This window comes from Diadema setosum, chromosome 2, assembly GCF_964275005.1.
Source record: "Diadema setosum chromosome 2, eeDiaSeto1, whole genome shotgun sequence".
Lineage (NCBI taxonomy): Eukaryota > Metazoa > Echinodermata > Echinoidea > Diadematoida > Diadematidae > Diadema > Diadema setosum.
In genome coordinates this window covers 42,647,463-42,668,702 of record NC_092686.1, presented here as the reverse complement: position 1 = coordinate 42,668,702, position 21,240 = coordinate 42,647,463, and the positions used below count along the sequence as shown (strand labels likewise).

General features: G+C 37.3%; 1 protein-coding gene across 1 annotated transcript; it reads left to right on the top strand.

Moving 5' to 3' along the window:
- The first annotated feature begins 1,732 nt into the window (after positions 1–1,732).
- On the top strand, positions 1,733–20,623 carry LOC140245252 (plexin-A4-like). Its single transcript, XM_072324839.1, has 20 exons — positions 1,733–1,830; positions 2,379–2,478; positions 4,764–5,003; positions 6,881–7,069; positions 7,202–7,424; positions 7,764–7,903; positions 8,431–8,552; positions 8,956–9,021; positions 10,068–10,145; positions 11,946–12,012; positions 12,383–12,526; positions 13,122–13,275; positions 14,455–14,555; positions 15,594–15,693; positions 16,032–16,117; positions 17,447–17,542; positions 17,785–17,948; positions 18,623–18,761; positions 19,698–19,832; positions 20,540–20,623. Exons 1-20 carry the CDS (start codon positions 1,733–1,735, stop codon positions 20,621–20,623), a joined length of 2,526 nt encoding a protein of 841 aa, XP_072180940.1.
- The last annotated feature ends 617 nt before the right edge of the window (positions 20,624–21,240 follow it).

Below are 21,240 nucleotides of genomic sequence, written 5' to 3'. Positions count from 1 at the left end.
ATACAATGTAAAGCATGATCTTCTTTTTCTGCTTGACAGTGTCAGCTGCGTGACAGTTCCACACGAACGAATTTCTGCGGAACAGATACAGATCGTTGTTACACTAAGTGATGGTGAACGAACGGCTTATTTTGAAGACCCCTTCTACTTCAGGGTAATTCTAAAAGTATATTAGTTTAAAGAAGCCTTATGCGGATTCACTGATTGAACGAGAAAACTATGTCTTTTAACTTTCTTGAAAATCTTTCAAAGAATCTTCTACTTACTCGATCAAATTGATATTATAAATTATGTTCTAACATCATTATCTCTTATGTCATTGCTATTGTGTGGTATCAAATTCATTTAAGTATTGTAGTAAAATAGCTGTATTCATGTCTGTGTTTAAGCGTAGTTCTCAACATTGTAAAGCGCATTGAGACGAAACAGCTATATAAGCTTATTGTTATCATTCATTATCATTATCCTTTAAATGCAAATGAACCACATTTTCATTTTAGATCCCACGAAGAGGACCAACCTCTCATTTTTCACAACATGCGTTGAGGAAATTAAAAAATGTTTTTGAAGGTATCAACAAGTAGATTTTAACAAATCTTGAAAATATCGAAATGATCTTGTCAAAACTTTGCCGATACTGCTTGAATCTTCAGCATTTTTTTTTTTTTTTTTTTGCTTTTAAAGCGCACTCTAAATCCGATAAGTTCTCAGTGTTTATTTTTTCGTCGTTACAATAATGGACCTGCGCTGTACATGCTGGTTAACAATGATATGGAAGGAATTTTCTTTCCAGTTGAGATGTATTCTAGTTTTACAGGTAACGCAGTTACAGTCGTTAATATTTTCTCAAAGTTTCAAAACATCAAACAGGTCGATCCTCTTTCCTTTCGTTGTACAGGATCCTAGGGTGACCAGATTTAATCCCACGAAGGGACCCGCAGCAGGAGGGACAAGGATTACGATCTACGGAGAGTTCTTAAATACTGGGAGAAATATCACAGCACGACTTGGCAGCTCAGAATGCAGTGATGTGTTAGCTGAAATATACACTCCTATTCTTCTATTTCTAGTGCTGTATATCCGTTATAATAGATTTTACGTATTTCATTCTGAAGCAGACTAAGTGCATAGGCATATTCAATGTACTGATTTGCTCGTTTAGGTGACCAAACGGATACTGTTTTTGTATCAAATTACTTTAGGTGCTTCATTTTGTCAGCATTTTTTTTTTTGATACAGTGAATACCACATTTTTGGAACTTTAACTGGGCAGGCGGATGACGTAGCAACGGAGTTTTTAGAGCAATATACTAGTCACTTTCGTTTTGTTTCACTTAATTTGTTTGTTCCTACTACACAACAGCTTTAGTACCTAGGGCTTACTCTGAATCTGGTGAAATTGATCTTCAATGTTTATCATCGATACAACAGTTTTGGACAAAACCATTACCTTGCTTCTCTGCTTAAACGAAGTCTCTTCAACTGGGACAGTCGTGAAGGTCTTTGTTCCCCGACGTTAGACCGAACTTTTTGTGAATAAAAACTTAATTTCCGACGGAACAGGCAGTACACCCACTTTTTATTTCGCCTTACCTAAAAAAAAAATACATAATTGTAGGCTGGATCGAGTTTTATGAGAGAAAATGTATTTCAAAATTGCTGTAGAACGTACGAAGGAAGCGAGGCAAGATGTACAACCACAGCTGTCTCTGAGGGAGCACAAAGTTTGATCATGACGTTTGACGGAGCGGATAGATTCTCACCTGACGCTTTCACAGTCCTGCCTAATCCCGTAGTTACATCCGTGGACCGGGAAGAAACGATCATGTCGTATGTTATCATTCCACTTTGAGTCGGACAATAGTGGACTGTAGTAGAATCGGAGAATGTGGTTTGTTTGCAAGAAGACACTTGCCACATTATGAACACAAGAGGTAGTGGAAATGCATTTTTGTATATCCTCTTCATATTCGTGTGTCTTGTGCACAGCTATTATGTGCGTAGGCCGTATATTTGTAAATGTATGTATGTACGTGTATAAATAGATAGCGGTATTTATTTGTAATACATATTTATTTCTTTATACATACATGCATATGCAGTGTATGATCATTGTATTGTATTATTATATGATATTATATCATATTACATTATTTTTATCAATTATGTTATATTATGTATGTGATATGGTCATTAACATGTTCAGTCAAAAAAGGTTTACATTCGAGTTTCGATATCTTCCCTAAATACTCCTACATGCTATTTCGACTGAATAGGTACCCCCTGTAATTCAGCGCAGTATTTTATTGTTCACATAGCACGTGATCCCAAGACAAGTCGTAAATTGTGTGTCCCTATTTTTTTCTTTTTTTCTTCAGGGGAGGATTACAAATGTACATTACAGGGGAACGATTTGATATCATCCAAGAGTCACGGATCATTTCACAGTCACTGTCATCTGGAGCTATCCGTACAGAGGTGTGATCTTTTGTCTTCCATCGTTCGATCATGTTTTGCAGATAGTTAAAAAAGCGCAGGGACTTCCTATACCGGGTGGCCCAGAAAGAACGGAACACCTATGATCTTTCATCTCAGCAATATTGTTGCAAATATGACATTATTTTGCATAGAGAAATCTTTAATTTCAGCAGTATTATTGCAAATATGTCATTATTTTGCATACTATTGGACAGACCATTCTTTCTTCCAATTGAATGACACCAAGTTCTTTAATTTTGGTCAATGCGTTATGATTTTAGGACCATTTTTGTTAACCCTTGCAATCTAAAAAAAAAAATGTGATCATTTTGCACTCTCAGAGATACCAAAAACCACCGAAAATTCGGCTTGCCATAGAACCAGTAGCGTTCACAATGTGTGGAATGTGGGGCGGACGGTGTGATTGTCATTGTCCGTTATCATTGTGAATGAGACTACCTGTTGGGCTCATGGAGATGCTAAATTTAGCTGGAAAATAGCGAGGTTTATTCAAAGGCATGATTGCAGTGACGGAGTTCATGAGCGGTTTAGGAATACTTGATTCATTGATTAATACAGTGAAAACTTAGAATATTGCTGTGTCAGTATATGAACGAATTAACGGGTATCTCACCGGGCTCGAAACTAGTTCGCGACTGCAGACTTTTCTAGTTGCCGAGATGTCTTCGCTAAATGCCTACGACTCTGAGACGTCTATTGTGAAATTACAGTGTCTCTGGGCAGTCGCAAGAAATCTAAAGACACGATTTAACAATGTGGCTGACCGATTTAAAAAAAAATTCTCAATCTGAGCTGTCTGTTGGACTTGTATGATTATGTTCAGATGAATGAAGACTACAAAGAAAAGCAAGCATAATGAAGATCATAAATTAGTTTAGTCATAAACCGACACAGCAATATTCTCAGTTCTCACTATTTTATCAAAGTACGGGCTTTATATCTAAACCACTCATGAACTCGCGTCACTGCCAATCATGCCTCTGAATAAACCTCGCTATTTTCCAGCTAAATTTGGCATCTCAATGAGCTCAACAGGTCGTCTCAGTCACAATGGTAACGGACAATGACAATCGCACCGTCCACCCCCACATTCCACACATTGTGAGTTATAGCAGGGAGGTGGTCCCTGGTTATAGGGCTCATACGGGTAAATAGTTCCCCATGGAGACGTGTGTTAAAATTCAAATTTCAAAAAAAATCTGTAAAATAGCTGGGAGAAATGAGGTGTTTCATCTTGATAAGTGAGCTTTACCCTGTCATCTATCAAATTTCTAAGGCAGGTTCTTTGGCTCAAACTCTGTCCAAGGGTCCGCAAAGCCAGACTAGGAGTTCTTTTCACAAAAAAAAATCACCTATTTTCCGTATATGCAACCAATGAAATAAAATAGTCCCTTCAAATTCCATGAGAAAAGCTTTCATCTTCAAACCAAAATGCAGTTTGTAGAGGAATTCATACTCAATATGTGCAGCTATTCAGATTTATGCCAAACTGCATTAATGATTCTTAATTAATTTTTTTTTTCATTTATTTTGGTATCTTTGGTACGAATTTGTGAAGGGGTCTGGGAATTTCCATTTTATTTACAGGTGTGAGCCCTATAGTGGTTCTATGGCAAGCCGAATTCTCGCTGGTTTCCGTATCTCTGAGAGTGCAAAATGTTCACATTTTGAAAATTGCAAGGGTTGACAAAAAATGGTCCTAAAATCATAACGCTTTAGCCAAAATTAAAGAACTTAGTGTCATTCTATTGGAAATAGAATGGCATTTCCAATAGTACGCAAAATAATCACATATTTGCAACAATATTACTCAAATTAAAGATCTTAGGTGTTCCGTTCTTTCTGGGCCACCCTGTATATTGAGCCTTCGAAAAGATACTCATCAGTTTGAAATAAATCCTTACTATAGCTATTTACATGTTATTCGATTGAATAGAGTGTATATAAACAAATTAATTCTTGTGATATGCTTCACAAACCACGTGATGCATTCGTCCAACCATTAGCATAGTAATGAAAAAGACGCATAAAGATCCATGACATCTACTTCACAGCAATGACCATTATTCAATAAAGTAAACATTTCCGTTGCAAAACCTTTAGATGATCTTGAAATATATGTGTACATGTGTACAAAGTAGATACATCTGATTATTTTTAGAAATATAAAAAGTTTTGAATAGTAGTGTTGCTTCTTCACCAAAGTTAATGCACGAAAAACGAGAGGCTCTTGCCCAATAGTACTCGTGATTTCTGCCTTACAGGTGTGTGTGAACGTGTCTCCAACTCTGTTGGTATGTCCCACACCTCCTTACCCGGATGGTCAGTCACACGGGAGAATGACAAGGCAATCCGACGCCAGGGCAGCAAATATAACCTTTGACCTCGATGGTTTCGTCATCAACGGTGGTATCATAACGTATCATCCAGACCCGGTTTATTTCGACATCGCTGAAAGTGACCGAATTGCCATCATCACTGATAATAAGAGGCTTGACTTGGAGGTGAGTTCGTCATAGCATACATGTGTACATACACCTGTATTTACCATTTTTCGTTATTACTTACTGTGAAATTTTCCAACATCATGACCATCAGGCAGTCAGTAGGCTTCAAATGGCGCTATGATTAAACTTGTACGGTGAAAAACAATCAAGGTTCTCTATACTGTTACCCGTGGTAAGTCTATATCTAAATACGATTTGAAATTTCTCTACCTCCTTCACGACTGTCCTTCGGGTGTATGAGCTTCTCCTATAACTGTTCTACTTAACATGTTAAACTTATAGGTAAATTCTTCATTAGTAAGCAAATAATCAACGTTGGTGAAGGTGATGGGACAAACAATCACTTCCGAGGCGATCTGGATGCAGCAATTCTTTCCGATGCGCAACTGACGCTGAGGAAGCGATAGTTTGTCTCATTGCCTGAAACCAAAAGTTAATTATTTGTTTTATATTCCACATCTATATTCCCAATTTATTCCACATCTGAAACCATTTTGACTGTCCATAGAAAAGAAATGATATTGAACAAGACAGAACGGGGTACGACCACCACAGCTAGGTCTAGTTTGACAAAGTTTAAAAACATGAAGACTGCAGATCTTACGTTTTATAGGTCTAGCAAAGCCAAAAGTCTAGACCTATCCTATAGGTAGGCATATGTACCATTAGGGCTTAGGCTACGTTCACTTACAAATTATGTTGTTGCTAAAAACGCTGAACATTCTGAAGTACGAACAGGGCAAAACTCCAACAAGACAACTGTTAACAATCCAAACGACGCAAACGCACGACTAGACTATATATGCGTACACGCACAATAACACACGAGTGTAACACTTATTCTGGTGTCCAAAATAATCATCAGCCAGTCACTCTGCACTCCACAAGCTGGGCAATACTAAGGTAAACTCCAACAAACATTCAGGGCTAGAAGGGAAATGCAGAAGAAGGAGGTCCTCTCTCGGTGAGTTCCTGTGGTGGACTGTCTCTTTATTCAGAACCCACAGCATTCTTCATTTGCATATTTAAATCACAGAGTTCAAAAAACCAATGAAAATGCTACCAGGAAGAGTGTGACCTGAGGTCAAACCAATAGAACCAATAGAAAGTAAAGATGAGGTGATCATGAGCTGAACTTACACATGAATGTGAGCAGAACAAAAGAATCATGAAGTGTGGAGGTGATCAAGGGAAGGTACTGGAAAGTAGACTATGAAGGCACTTGAGAAGGAAGGGGGAAAGAATTGGGATGTATGGGAGGCTAAGTATGAAACAAGAGTGATAAGGGGCATGCATGGAAAAATGAGCTCTATGGAAAGCAAACAGAAAAAAAAATTATTTAATACAAATGTATCTTTAAATCATTATCACACTCTTACACGAGTCAACATTACACATAGCTGACAATTACCACGCACCGCAGCAACATCTGCGGACACTCGGACTATCACTTGACCTAGGCCAGAGGATAGTACAGAGTCTAACTCACTTTTATTTCGAACGTACTCAAAACTATAAGAGATCACGCATTGGGACTGTGTGGACTGAAGAGATCAGCGAAACAAAAAGGATTATCACCACCGAGTGTTACGAACTTTTCTTTGGTAATGCGATGAGCAAAACTAGGCTTTATCACGTGATCAGCTCTTGACAAATCCTATACAGTGTACCAAGATTCTCAGTATGTGGAATATAATAGAAAATATCATCATTCTTAGTTGTTGAGATAGGAGTGTTGCTATATCAAATATAGGCCACAAATGGCGATAAAGAGAAAATGGTTACATTTGCTAACAGACTGAAGACATCTGACATTAACCGTTATATCTGTTGTCATTGTTTTTGGAATATTATCTTTTTTTGTTTAATTGAAGGGACAATATTTAGATAGAGTCAGCAACAAAGATGACGTACAAGTACTGATAGGTCTCGATGGAGTATGTGATGTTCTAATCCTGGAGTTCGACAGCTTGATTTGCTTCGTACCTATCCCACTTCCCGGGGCTGGTGATTATAACGGAAGTCTTGGAGAAGGCCCCACCAAGTCGCTTCCTGCTGTGGTGGTAAGACAAATCGCTTGATTATGAATGTTCAAGTACCCGTGGTAGTCTGATTAAAATTTTCACGTTATTTCATTTCACTGGAAGAAGCTTGAGGCAATAGATGAAACACGTTGATTTGGCGTTGTCTTTCAGGTTCAGCATGGAAATTTGGAGTTCCGGCCAGGTTTTGTCAAGACACACTCAGAATCAAATATCCTGCCAGTAGTCATCTCGATTGCAGTGATCGCCATTCTCGTTCTTTTGGCAGTAGGTGTAGGTATCGGATGGAGACTAACAAAGAAGAGGCAAGAAGCAAATCAAGTTCAAGAGGAATTGGAACTGGAACGACGGAGACTGAGGTCAAGAATAAAAGAAGGTATGGCACTTTAATAACAATAACAAGCTCCACTTCTCTTTATTATAGCTGTTTGTGTAATTTAGTTGGTAAACATGACATTCATTAGGTCTAATTTGTTTTCTTCTTCTTTTTTCATTTTTTTTTTTCATCATCAATATATTGTCTGTATATAGGATCTATGAACTCGTTCTGTTTTCACTTTCGTACTGGATAAGGATGAAGGAGGACATTGCATACTAATCGTTTAGTTTGATATGCTTTTCTTCTGTAATCTGTTTGCTTATGTTGGTTTGTTTATTGGTTTAGCTTCGTTTCGTTTTGTTTTTGTGTTTTTTTTCCCATGAACTACATTGACAGTGCCTGATACTAAACTCGAGCTGACAGATGTGGACGAGAGAGTCAAGAAGTACGGCATCCCATTCAGAGATCACAACCAGTACGTGACAGTCATGCTCTTTGGTGGACTTGGAGTTCGTCCAGAGACATCGGACCCAGAGGTAGGGGAAACTCGAGAGGAATTTTGCCACTTAATTGATTCTTACCAATATTGTATGACCAGCCTGACCCTAAAAGTACCTTTTTCTTTTACTGGAAACATGAATTTACTACAAATTATATCCATGGAAGGCCTTATACAGCGTTCAAACTAGTGCGCAGTAATATTGAAGCTCCATGGTAAATTGCGCTCTCCCGAATTCATGATGTCAAAGTCCGATCATCCGCTTCCTAATGACGTCACAGGCTATTTTACAAGTCTTTCCATAATGCAACCTTTTCTCTCTTTTTTGGATGCAGTTAACACATATGCCAAAAATATATATCAATGCCATACAATGATTAAAAAAAAGCCTATACTAGATGAATTTCTGATCTGGTGGACACAAAATGATGAACTTGAGCCATGTCAGATGTATCGATTCCTTAAAATAAAAATCGGTTTGCAGGTCAGGAGCACTGAGAAAAAAATAAACAGGATTTGTCTTCATCTACGTCATCTCCTTCATTATCATTGTTTTTATTGCAGTATATGGAAGACTTCATGGAACAAGCAATAGTGTCTTTTTATCGGTCGCTGAAGGATGAGGAATCTGCCGTGGCTTTCATCCAAACTCTTGAAATGCAAAGGCAATATGAACCAAGTACAAGGTAATAGGACCATCACAAGTATGAATTAGAGAATCAATAGTTTTGGAGAGAGCAATTTCATATAAAAATGTATGTGATTTTTCACGCCTCGCTCTGATAAAAGATGAAAAAGAGTGCTTTGGATGAAAATTAACTGAACTTAATCCAGGAATAAGAATAATCCCTTGGACGTTATCTGTCGGTATCGTTTTCATACAACCGTTTTCTTTAGTTTATTAACCGACTTCGTTTGGGCAGAAATATGAAATAATACATTTTTGTGAAATAGTGAGAATGAAGATCACGTTTTTGCGGAAACAACAAAATGTTGTAAAAGATAAATCATGTTTTTACCTGAAAACATACAGTATATCTGGTTTAGATTCATGACAAAGGTGCACTTTTATGTTGATTTCCTTGCCAGGCAACTGATTGCATCACTTCTGTCTCTTATCTACGTGAGTGAGGGCAAGAGCATCTATCTCTCAAAGTGAGTGAAATCACGTCCCAGCAGAGTAGAAATCAAATACAGTCGCAAACACATCCAAGAGATTTGTCACCGTGAGTGTGTCATGGATGTCCAATCAAGTCCTTTAGTAAAGGTCAAAGGCATAATTTACCATTTGCAGATGAAACAAAAACCCATCATTAGTGCTTTAAAATAGTTACAAAATATGAGTTAGTGATAGAAACAACCACTGTAAAAATTTGAATCCTTATAATCGATGTTAAGTATTGTTAAATACACAAAATGAGAACAATAGTTATAATAAGAATGCTTCCAGATTAAACCGTCTACAGTTATGGTTTATTGAGAATAGTACTGATATCTCCTTATATCTTAGGCTTGTTGTGAAAATCTTATATGTAGGATGTTTTATGATACAACAGACATACACGCATATGCATCAACAAAATGTGATATCTTGAACATTTTTAAAATCACTGCTCCCAAAGGTAAACTGGACCTTTAACGAAAACTTGTTTTAAAGATTTTACAGCGTAACAACCTAATTGCGTTTCATGCCTTCTAAAACGATACAATGTAAATTGAAGAGGCAGCAGTTCTGGATTTTAACACTGTTTAAAGTGAATGTTACTGTTTGGTATCATGCATGACGCAGCTATGCCAATATTATTGACTAGGCATGTTTTTTGTTGTTGTTTTGAAGCTTATGAGGTAAATCGGTGATGCTGGGTATGATTCCCTATTTTACCTGTCCTAATAGTGGCGTTATACAGTATTTGTGTCACCCTTTAAAAGTCAAATAATGTGCTAAAATGATTTTGAATGTAGGCTCACATTTAGTCATCATGGCAGTTGCAGGCGCTTTTCATAACACTCTTGTTCAAGAGTGATGTCAATACATACAAATATATGCTCGTAAAAAAAAACCCCAGACGATTTATCGTCAGTCAATATAGCATTCGCCCCTGAGAAGATATGAGTTGAGGCTAAATCATTTTGGTATTTGCTCATCTACTTTTCGGAAAATGTAACATTTTTATGGTGGAGTATCGTTTTCTTATGAAAAGGTTGATTTCTAGGCTGGTTCGAGATAGGGTTGCTGTCACAGCAAGTTCTTCAGGAAGAATGGATGAGTTGTTTAGCAGGTAAGAGTGATATACATAATATTATATGTTCACTGACTGAATAGGTTGATGTTCGTTGTTTCGAAGGTTCGTTCTTCCGAAGGCTTGTTATTTCAAAACACAAATTTCTGGTACCTAGAGGTTCGTCAATCCGAAAACGAAATAAGGTTTTAGTTATTTCGAAGGTTCGTTAATCCGAGAATGAAATAAGAGTCGTTGCCCCGAAGGTTTATTATTCTGAAAGTTCGTTCATCCGAAAGTGATATAATGCCTGTAATTCCAAAAATTGAGTTATCTATGTAAGACCTATAAAGTATAAATTGCTCATCACGATGATGATGATGATGATGATGATGTAGAAGAGGGGATGGCATAAAAGAGGAGGAGAATTTTTTTTTTTCATCATTGACTTTATTACAATTAATATTGCATTCCAGTATTTGTGTGTCTGAGTTTGTGGCCATGTAGGTCTGCGTGCTCTATCTAATTTTCATAGTTTGATAGAGCCTATCATTCAGAATAACGAAATGTTACTGAGTCAATACAGGAATATTGTAGAACACATCACTGAAAAATCGAGCAATCTGTTCAAAATTTATGAATTTTCAAAGTTTCGGTGCTGCCATCGCTGGATAAGAAGGCTACAATAGTTTGCGACGTCACAGTACACAATTCCTATGATATATTACTGATGTTATAAGATAACTATTATTCCTCTGCTTTCTAAAAGATGTATACAGTCGATTGCGCTTTCAGTAAGCTTGGGAAATGAATCTATTCACACTTTCTTCTTAGTTAATTTGATTTAATGATAAACTTTGAAGAATTATGAACTTGGGTGTTATACTTTCCAAAGGGAATTCTGATCGCCTTGTGGCACCTTTGTCATGGAAGGTTATAACACATTATCGGTAAACATATTCGTGGCATCTGAATTTGTCTTTGGATGTCTTTGGATTGTGTGTATTGGGCAATCGTGTTATCATAAACTTTACTCTCTTTCGTTGTTACTTTCGAATGTGTATAGTGTGTTCCCTTTTATCATTTTTTTCTATACCCGCATGAATTTGTGTTTTCTAGTTCTGATTCATGCTTATAATGATACAAGTTCAAATGACGTTTTTGACATTTTTTTTGTTCGTTCGTATTTATTTTGCTTCTCAAATCAAATCAAATTGAATAAAAAATAAACTACATCAATGTGACAAATTAAAACAACACATAACCAAGTGACAAAGGAGCAACACAAAAGTGCAGTTGATACTCCATGCATAATAATTTTTTTTTAAACATTTATAGTTACATATAATACAGATAAGGAAAATTTGATTCAATAACGAAGCAGGAGACCGTCAGCATAAGCATAGCTTGACTGGGTTGATGACCTCACTTTTTTAACACTTATTAGTCTAGTCATCCTTTGATTATAATAATTATGCCTTTAAATGTTTGCCGTCGATTGCATTGTCATATCATGTACTATCTGTATTGTATTATGAAAGGCTCTCTTTAAACAGGTTCATTTTAAGTATAATGGAATTATCATACCCTGCGATTATCTTCTGTTGTTTTGGGGTTGATGATGATGATGATGTTGTTGTTGTTGGTTTAAAGAGAACTCGATGTAATGGAAATGAGATGTTCACATAATTATGATAACTGATGATAATTTGATGTCACTTAAAGATTGCAATAACAATGATTTCTTGATTTGATTGTCTTTATCGTTTTGCCAATATTCTTTAATAGTAGAATGTTGTCATCAATATTTACTGGGACCAACCTTTACTTCTTCTTTTTTGTTGTTGTTGTTTGCAACAGGTCAGAATCCATCGTAGACAGACTGTTGGCTAATTGGTTTGCTTTGTGCATGTGTGGGTACATCAAGGTAAGGATAAAGGTAGTCTTCTCAACTGTTTCAATATCTCTGAACGATATATGAAGGTGAGAGGTTTTTGCTAGTTTTTGCAAGTTGTGTCGTTGATCTTAAAGGGAATCACTAAAATACATGACAAGCTTTTTTTCTATCCGAGTTCAAAGAAAATTGGTATCCAATACCATATAATCCACCTTATATATGAAGAGTGTGACAGCAATATATATATACATATATATATATATATAATATATATATATATATATATATGATTAACCTTGAGGAATACAGTGAGTTTATTTTGAAACACAAAAGAACCTCATGTTTTTATCGTTACCAGTGCTAATACGAAATGTTTCTTTTTTGTTCTCATACTTTGCAGCAAATGCTGTACCCGATGTTCATGTTGTATCAAGCCTTGAAGTCTCAATGTGAAAAAGGACCAATCGATGCTATCACTGAAGAAGCATATTTCACTCTGGATTACAATCGCTTGTTCGACCAGGACATCACTTTCCAAGAAGTGGTAATTACCCATAAAATATTTCCACCCCTTATATGCGACATAAATTTGGAGAGCACAATGTAACTCAATGTCTATTCCAAGCAACGTTGACGCTGGATTTGCACTGTAACCCAAGAAGAAGTTAGTAAATAGTGTGCGTGCTGCGACGATTTCACAATTTATTTCAAGAATACAGCAATCTTTTTCGTAAATGATGTCAATCGATCGGGGAGAATTGTTTTCTTGATCATTTTGTGACAATGAGGCCAATTCTATCATTTCTGGGCCCCGATTTATCAAAAGATATCGTCGATTATAAATTTCCTTACCACACAGGCTGCCATAGACTTATGGAAATCGACAATATAATCAATTATAACTCTTCATAAAACAGGGCCCTTGTGTTGACACTATAAACGAAAAAAAAAAAGAAGAAAAAACATTGTATGCATGCAAGAGGGGAAAAATAAGTAGCACTTTCATTTCTGAAAGACATTGTTTATTTTCTGCACTTTATTGTTTTGGATTTTTTAAAGCTTATTTTCGAATATGTCATAATTATATATAGTAATTAGGAATCATATTCAGAACGGCTTTTTGGCGTTTCTTCTTCCAGGTACTTTTTGTCGTGGATGAAGACGACAATGCCTTCCTTAAGGTAAAAGTGTTGAATGTCGATACCGTGGGACAGGCAAAGCAGAAAATCTTGGATTCTATGTGGAAAGCTGGACATCGTCTTCTTCCGACCGATGGAGAGTCTTTGGATGTAGGTAGGTCTTTAAATACTCATGAGCCATGCTGGTTCATGTAATACTTGACCCATGGCAATATTGAAATTTTCTCTGGTAGACAGTCAATTTGATCACATGCTAGAATGAACTGTCTGGGGGCACAGGAAAGTTTTCGCTCTTTTTTGTATGCAGAACTTGAGGCAGTGTGTCAAAAAGAGACTTTCAGTGTAAAATCTGGAAACAAATTACCCAACCATATTATTTGGAAATAGGTGAAATCATCATAGTGTAAGTAAAGTGCAAAATTTGACAAGGAAGTTTGAAAATAGTATTAAAAGCAAACAATTATCCTGTGTGGATTAATGTGAAAAAGTAACAAGTTGCGTCTTATGATCTTTCTTGAGATTTGATGCCAATCTAATTATGTCGCCTGCGTAGCAAAAGCGAGGCATATGCGTCACTTTCCATCGTAGTCGGTGGCGTCGTCAACAATTTGACGTACTCAACTTTCCACAGCTTTGAGCCATGACCACCAAACTAACACCACAGGTACATACCTGAATAATGCTGGTCAGGTTTGAGTATGGGTGATCGAAATTTGACAAGATAAAAGGTCAAAGGTCAATGAACTTTCCCTCACAAGTCCCGTACTCGCAGTCTTGTGGTGTACTATCAATAACTTTCCATAGCTTTGAGCCATGACCATCAAACTAATTAATACACCACTGTTGCATAACCTGAAACATGCTAGTCAGGTTGGAATGTAGGTGAAGTCCGACTAGGTCCTAAAGGCTAAAATCTCTATATGATCATTAGCTGATAAGCACTGTACTTGCAATACTAGGTTCTACTCTAGACAGGTATATAAATAAGTTTACAAAGCCTTTAGCTGTGGTGACCATTTTTGTTCAGCTTCTTCAGATCTTTATAACACATTCCTGCTTGGAAGCTATGTCAAGTCAACAAATAATATACATGATATACAAATTGCGATATGCAGGCAAGACAGCTCTTGGCGTTTGCTTGTTTTTCGACAATAATGAATATCGTCCTAATCATGTGGAAGATTTCAACTGTGTCCTCGAGATAAAAAAAAAAAAACCTACAAGGACACCATTAAGAATACAAAAAAAAAATAATCATAACATGTAACGAATAAAACTCTGTTCAAAGCTTAATACCCCTCTCCTCTCTCCCCCTACTATTTCACACTCAAAGTTTGGTTGAAAGACGCCGGGACATACCTGATCTTGCGAGACGAAGACGAAGGAACTGACGGTCATGTTTCGGGGAGAATGAATACTGTAAAGACGTACGGGGTAAGCGCCAAAACATTATTATGTGATGGCAGGCCAAGCAGTCCTAACCCTGTAATTCCTGCAGAGTATGTTATAGTTTTAGTTTCTTAACCCGTTCCTTACGGGAACCTGGTTTACCAGGTTCCCGTGGGAGCAAATGATATACGGGAACCTGGTTTACCAGGTTCCCAAAATGAAGGCAAGGGTGCCTGCTTCAGTGGCCTAAATTCATGTTTCTTTGTGTTAAAACGCTCAGAAAAGTGGGTTTGATAAAAAGATCAGAGTTTATTCTATCAGGATTTGTTCTCCTGCTGTTTAAAAAAAGGGGGGGGGGGGGGTTTACAGTATTATGTACCTTTTCCTGATTTAGTTTTTTGCTTGTTCTGCTGTATACTCGTACGAACATGTACATAATGATCAAGGCTGAGATCAGTGAGAAATGCGGGTTCGGTGCCCCCAGTCACCTCATTCAGGTACCTGGTTTTGTGTAGAACAAAAGATTCTGAGAGCTCATCAGCGCACGCTCTATTCATACCTCGCACCCGATCGATATTTCCATTGTTCACGGGCACATGTAGTTGACCGTAGAAAGGGGGACAAAATGAACCGCTTGACTGCCTTCACACAGCTGGACTACCAACCTGTGTACCTCTCTGTCGACGGGCGAAAAGAATCTCGTTTGGGGGCATTAAAGGCACTCAGAGAATTGGGGAAGGAACGGGTTAATCATCGCACATTGGCAGATTAGGGCAGGAGATCGGCGAGGTTTTTATTTGATACTTATATGAGCTTAATGTGAATGCCGATACAAGAGTGAGGTGGTTAATGTAGCATGCGAATATAGGGTGTCTCTGAAATCCTTAGAGGCGACTTTTATGGATGTGAAATACAGTATACAAAAGATGTTTAGGATTCCTCTGAATGTATCCACGCAATTTAATGCATGCCAATAAGTCCCCTTTTCATCGGCAAGATAAATATTTGGATAAAGCCCGTGTCGCACTATATGTAACATTCCCGAGACTCATCTAAACGTTGCATCTCTCTCTCTCGTACAAGTTGGATCATGGATGTCGAGTCACTGTCAGACCAAAGGAAGCTGTGGCGGATTCCAGTGGATATCAAGAACTTGTTCCCTCCACTTTTTTCTCGAACAAATGTAAGATTACCTTCCTCTATCTTGCTTACTTTTATGCTGTCAATTCTTTGACAAATTATTCGATTTCATATACGTAGGCTATTCATATTCAATATATATATTCATATGACTTAAGTGTGCAGATTCGTCTTGACCATTTTATTGTTCCTTTGAAATGTTTCGATTATTTTGAGTTTCGATACTACTACTTTTCTTGAATGGTTTAAATTTTCAACGGCAACGTCCAACTTCATCAGTACTGCACTTTTCGAGTATGTGTAACTTAGTTTGACTCTTGCTTCCGAGTCTATTGTCAATCCTCTCATACACGGGTTGTTGTGTATATTTCCATCTCCTAGATGAAAGTTTGACAGCAGATCAGATTTCACCTCCCCCTGGCCCTTCGACCCAAAAGCCGAGCAACCTCGGAGCAACGCATCTAAAGGTAAGGGGTATATCTGTCTGATTTGACTAATCAAACATTAACCGTTGATTTCCTTAAAGTTTCATAATCCTCATGACGCAAAAGTCATGTCAAGATATTTATCACGTTTTTGTACTTCGAAATCAGCTTTATGTTACAACGTCACGTTGAATTTGACGATGCGGAGCTTTAGATTTGCGGCGCGGACGTTTGAGACGACGCTTGAGCTGGACATTCTCCTCTTCCTTCCCTGCGTCGTGTTGAAAAGCAGCTTTAGATTACGCCCAGACGCAACCAAAGAGATTTTATCTTCTCTCCATCACTTATTGGGGAAAAGCTCTTAGGACGCAACCTATAAAAAATAAAATGGCGCCCCATTTATGATCGGTGCATGAAGTTGGTCTTTACGTCGTGAATTGAGCGGACGTAAAAATAGCCCAGAACGCGTAGTGAAAACTCAGACGATGCGAGCTATAAATAGATCGGCTTTGATACACGATTCTGCGCATTCTCAGAACATTTTTCCCCTCTGAACGTCCCCGTCGCAAAAATCTAAAGCTCCCCAATGCATAAAGTTTAAAAGATCAAATAGGAATTTCTTTTGATATCGCATTTAATCCTTGTATTTCATTTTGGCTTCTAGTTACAGTGGGAAATCTATGTCACATAAGTATGATATACACTCAGCAAAAAAAGAAAGTAAACACTTTTTTGAGGTCATATTTTTCATGGAAGAACTTTATGAAAAGCAATGTATTATATACCATATTAAAGGTAATTTAATTTCTTTCTTTTAAACTAGTGATTTAAACTCCATGTGACAATTTCAAGAACCAAACATTATTTACAATTTCCTTATTTGAAAAAAGAATTTCAAATGTTACCATTTTTGTTAATTATTACTTCTTCTCTTATTTCATTTCAATTTAGATTTGACATAAGATGCTTTATTTTCCTCCATTATTTTTAGCCTTCATTCGTTTTTTAGGCTTTAAAGATATCAGAGAGATCAAAGGTTTGTTTTTTGCAACTTAATTCATGTTTCTTTTTGTGTGAAATGTGTTGTTTGTTCTTATTGTTCTATGATATATATATCAACCATTCCGTCACTTGGTGATGTAATATCTCATTCTAATTTAGGAGGAAAAAGATTACGGATGAATTCTCTACAAGCAGTGTGATAATTGAAAACAGAATTACCCAATAGAGGTGGTATCTTTCTTCTCAAGAGTATAATTATCAATAATCATTCGACATCTGCTTTCAAGAAGAACAGTCGACATGACATAATTTTTTGCTACCTCATGGCACTTGGAATTGCATTATTACCTGTTACAGGAAACTCTGCAGCTGAGGACGGATGACACCAACACCCCAGTTTACGGCACACAGGGGCGCGCTGGGCTGGGTAGAGATCTCGCTATAGCTCACATGCTGACTACAAAGGTAGGCCTTTTATCCACATGTATTATTTTACATGTTCATGTTCATATTTTACCTATTATTCACGTAATGTACATTAACCTTTTGAATACTCTAATATGATTTCGTCATAATTTGTGGCAGCAGTAATAATTCATAGAATTGTTATCATCATCTTATCACCATCGTAATTCTTCTCATTACCATTACTGCTGTTGAATGAAAATGGATGAAGAAGATGAATGAGAAATTCTCGTCCTTCACAGGCTGCAGTCAGTCCATACGTGACGAACGTTTTGGAATCGATGTTCAAGTTCCCACAAAAATATCCGCTCCCGGTCAGGCATCTTTTCGACACCTTTGACGAGGTTGCTAGAGAAAATGCAGTTGGCAGTAATACCAACGTGGCGGAAAGATGGAAAAGGAATTGGTAATGAAACGTTAATATAGCGTAATTTGATAAATGTGTGGATTATCTAACTGTAACCCTACGTTTCCAAAACTTGTGTTCTCAAGGCCCTGAAATGTGCATCTGGGCCGAACAACTTCATTTTAACCATGATAGTGTGTTAAAAGACCATATGGAAATACTCATGTAGTAGCAAGTGACCATAACCTTAAATACCTTTACGATCAATAACGTGCGTTCTTGATTATTGTACACCTCATTTGCTGCTGTGTTGTTGTTTTTTCACAGTGGGGCCATCAAGTTTCAAAACCTTTCCTTTCTTCCACACGTAATTAAGGGTGACTCACTTCACATGAAAAAAAACCTCTCTCCGGTAGACCTGTTGCAATTCCTGTAGGAACATTAATGTTTATGACTTCTCATCAACCTATAGCTCTGTACCTTCGCTATTAGAATTTTACCCTAATACAGAAATTCGATTTCATGATTTTTCATCGGTTTTATCTTATTGACATTTTGGCTGATACCAATGTTATTAAAGCATTCATCATTCAAGAACTTCAGCGGGTATTTTGGGGATCGCCTTCGATAACTTTCCGTGCCGAAGCACTGTATCGGCGTTCTGAAAAATTAGCGTTACGTATACTTGAATTTCAGGCATTTTACATGGAAATACTCTTTCTGATTCCTTTCAGCTTGACGCAATTCTGGGTTGGGCTTCTCGCCAGAATTCCTTCTCTGTTCAACATGCCGAGGTCAGACCCAGCGGACCAATGCCTGAACGTGCTCGTTGACGCCATCAACCACGCCTTGAAAGATGAGCCACCTCCAGAGGTTCGTCCGCCTTGGTCTCTATGTTTGTAACGGCAACGGTTGCTAATCCCGAAAATGAAATGGTTTATCGAGCATGCCGAAGGCTGAAAATCCTCCTACATTCTTATTGTGCCATGAACTTAAAATGAATTACTTTTCTCCTCATTTCGAAACTGTGTTGTACTCATAAATGCTGACGTGAAAGATATTTATTTAGTGATAGCTAAAAAACCTAGAAGAGTACTAAGAACGTTTGCAATATAATAATTCTTTGCTTCGGTGAATGAATATGGAATATAAACGTCCTTTAGCTAATTATGAACAATGGTGAAAATAATTACTACATACATGTAATCATATCAGATATTGATTAACGGCTGCAGGTCATGATTATGACATGATTATTGCTGTTTTACCTTCACCAGCGGGTTGTTCTTTTTTATGAGCTTGTTTGCTACCGGTGTCTTTTTGCCAAGTTACGCAAAAATTCCGTATGGAATTTCAAGAAAGTTTCGATAATGGTCTGAAACCGACTAAGAAATAAATGATAATGATTTAGTACATGATCTGCGTCACTGTCTTGATCCAAGAATTTTGCAAAAGAGTGATTGTCATCAGGCAATAAGGGACGTTCAAGATTTTACTACACAGCTCCTCAACGAATGTCCAAGGTGTGGTCAGAAAACTCAGGTTAACCTTACATAAATTTTTTTTAACGACTCAAAATTTGTTCTTTGTCCGGGCAATATACTCCGAATCTTGAGACTCAAAATGGTAATATCAATACGGTTCGAGAAAAATGGGATACCGCATTGATATGAAACAATACGTTTGGGGAAATTCACCTGCATTAAGTGTAGGTCTATGTGTAGCTCCTTGCTCTGTTATTCTTTTCATTTAGAATAATTTCATGTAGTAATATATCATGCTCTACACGTTGTACCATCCCACATTCAGACTTCAAAGCAACAACCTTACTTCGGAGATTACGCGCTCCAATCGCGTATGGTGACCACGTTCTGCAACGGCGTGGCAGGTCTACCCAAAGCACGCCAAACAAAGTTGTTCAGTGCTTGCGCCACTGTCACAAAGGTATTCAAACATTGAAACGTCTATAGGAAATTTGTCTTGTCTCATCGTGTACTCATTAAAAATATGTATCGTGCGGTAATCCATGAAAGTTGATTTCTTCAGCTCGTTCGCCGACGTCAAATACTTCCAGCTGATAAAGAGTAGATGCCCTGAGTGGCTGATCTGTTCTGGCATATCTGGAGTTTATCATGAAGGGCGATGATATTCTGGTATCAAAATGACCTCCCTCCCCACTTTTAAAGGTGTCCTGGAAAGTTATCATGCTCGAATAGTTTGATTAGCAAGAAAAAAAATCATTATCAGTACATTATTAAGATGCTTTTATGGAAAGGTGATAATTGATTGCAATTGGTAGGACCTATTTGTGATAATTAATTGGTAGAATGTGCAGCATTTCCTTTGCCACTTCTGAAGTGAAGTGCTGCCATAACGAAGTATAAATGAGAACCAAGAAGATACATTCATTGTTCATAAAGATATTTAATGTAGAATCAGTTTGTTCAGTAAAAAAGATACTTGTGAGACGATTATCATACACCTATTTCAATGACTCATAAAAGACTATGTGACACTTCAGACGTGTATAAGATGCTTTTGGTAAGCAAAATCATATCAACCCTTTTACAAGTTAAAAAAAATAAATTGTAATAAATTGACAATGATGATGAACTTTGTTATTAACTGAAGACACTTCACTTTTGAAACAGGAGTTCCGAGGGCACTTTAGCCACCACACCGCACTCCTACAGCTCTTCAACCTGACCAAACACGACCTGCAAGACATGCTTTAGTGAGCACACGGGACATCTGGTTGTCGGCTTCATCAGCGTCAAAGCATCACTTCAATACAAGTTCACTATAAGACAAGACATAATTTTGTTCTCTCTATATCCCATTTGTGTACATCAATGTATGGATTCGTACCAATGCAGTGTCAGAGTTTTATAAAGCAAGGTCCGCGTAGTACTAATATTGAAGATTGTGTAAGAAAGACCAATTACCAAGAGGAACAGAAGCAATGGAGAAGCAGTTTCGTCGCTCCAGGGAATATCCATGCACTCAGGCTTAACTCATACGTGATGTTTGCCTCTTCATTTACCAGCTTCTCCTTTATGATTAATTGTAAATATTCTACGCTGTACATATCCGCTTTGCCATTCGACCAGAATTCATTGATTGATTGATTAATTGATTTTATTTCCGCTGAAAAGAATAAATGTGCATCACTTCTTATTGAATAATACAAAGAAATTATCACAAAAATACGTTAATCTGCGGCTGGATGGCCATACTCAGCTCGGCCCTCATTAGCTCATCACGCAGTGAATTTTTAGAACTGGAGGGAAAGAGAGCAAATTTGGAATACCTTTACCCTGATCGTATACTCTACTTGCGGAGTGATTAACAA

What these genes read in the sequence shown, in the direction of transcription:
- LOC140245252 (XM_072324839.1), top strand. Translation starts at nt 1,733, where the DNA reads ATGACGTTTGACGGAGCGGATAGATTCTCACCTGACGCTTTCACAGTC. An exon ending in CAATATGAACCAAGTACAAG is followed by an intron (nt 8,553 to 8,955) that starts GTAATAGGACCA and finishes TTTCCTTGCCAG; the next exon opens with GCAACTGATTGCATCACTTC. An exon ending in CTTGCGCCACTGTCACAAAG is followed by an intron (nt 19,833 to 20,539) that starts GTATTCAAACAT and finishes CTTTTGAAACAG; the next exon opens with GAGTTCCGAGGGCACTTTAG.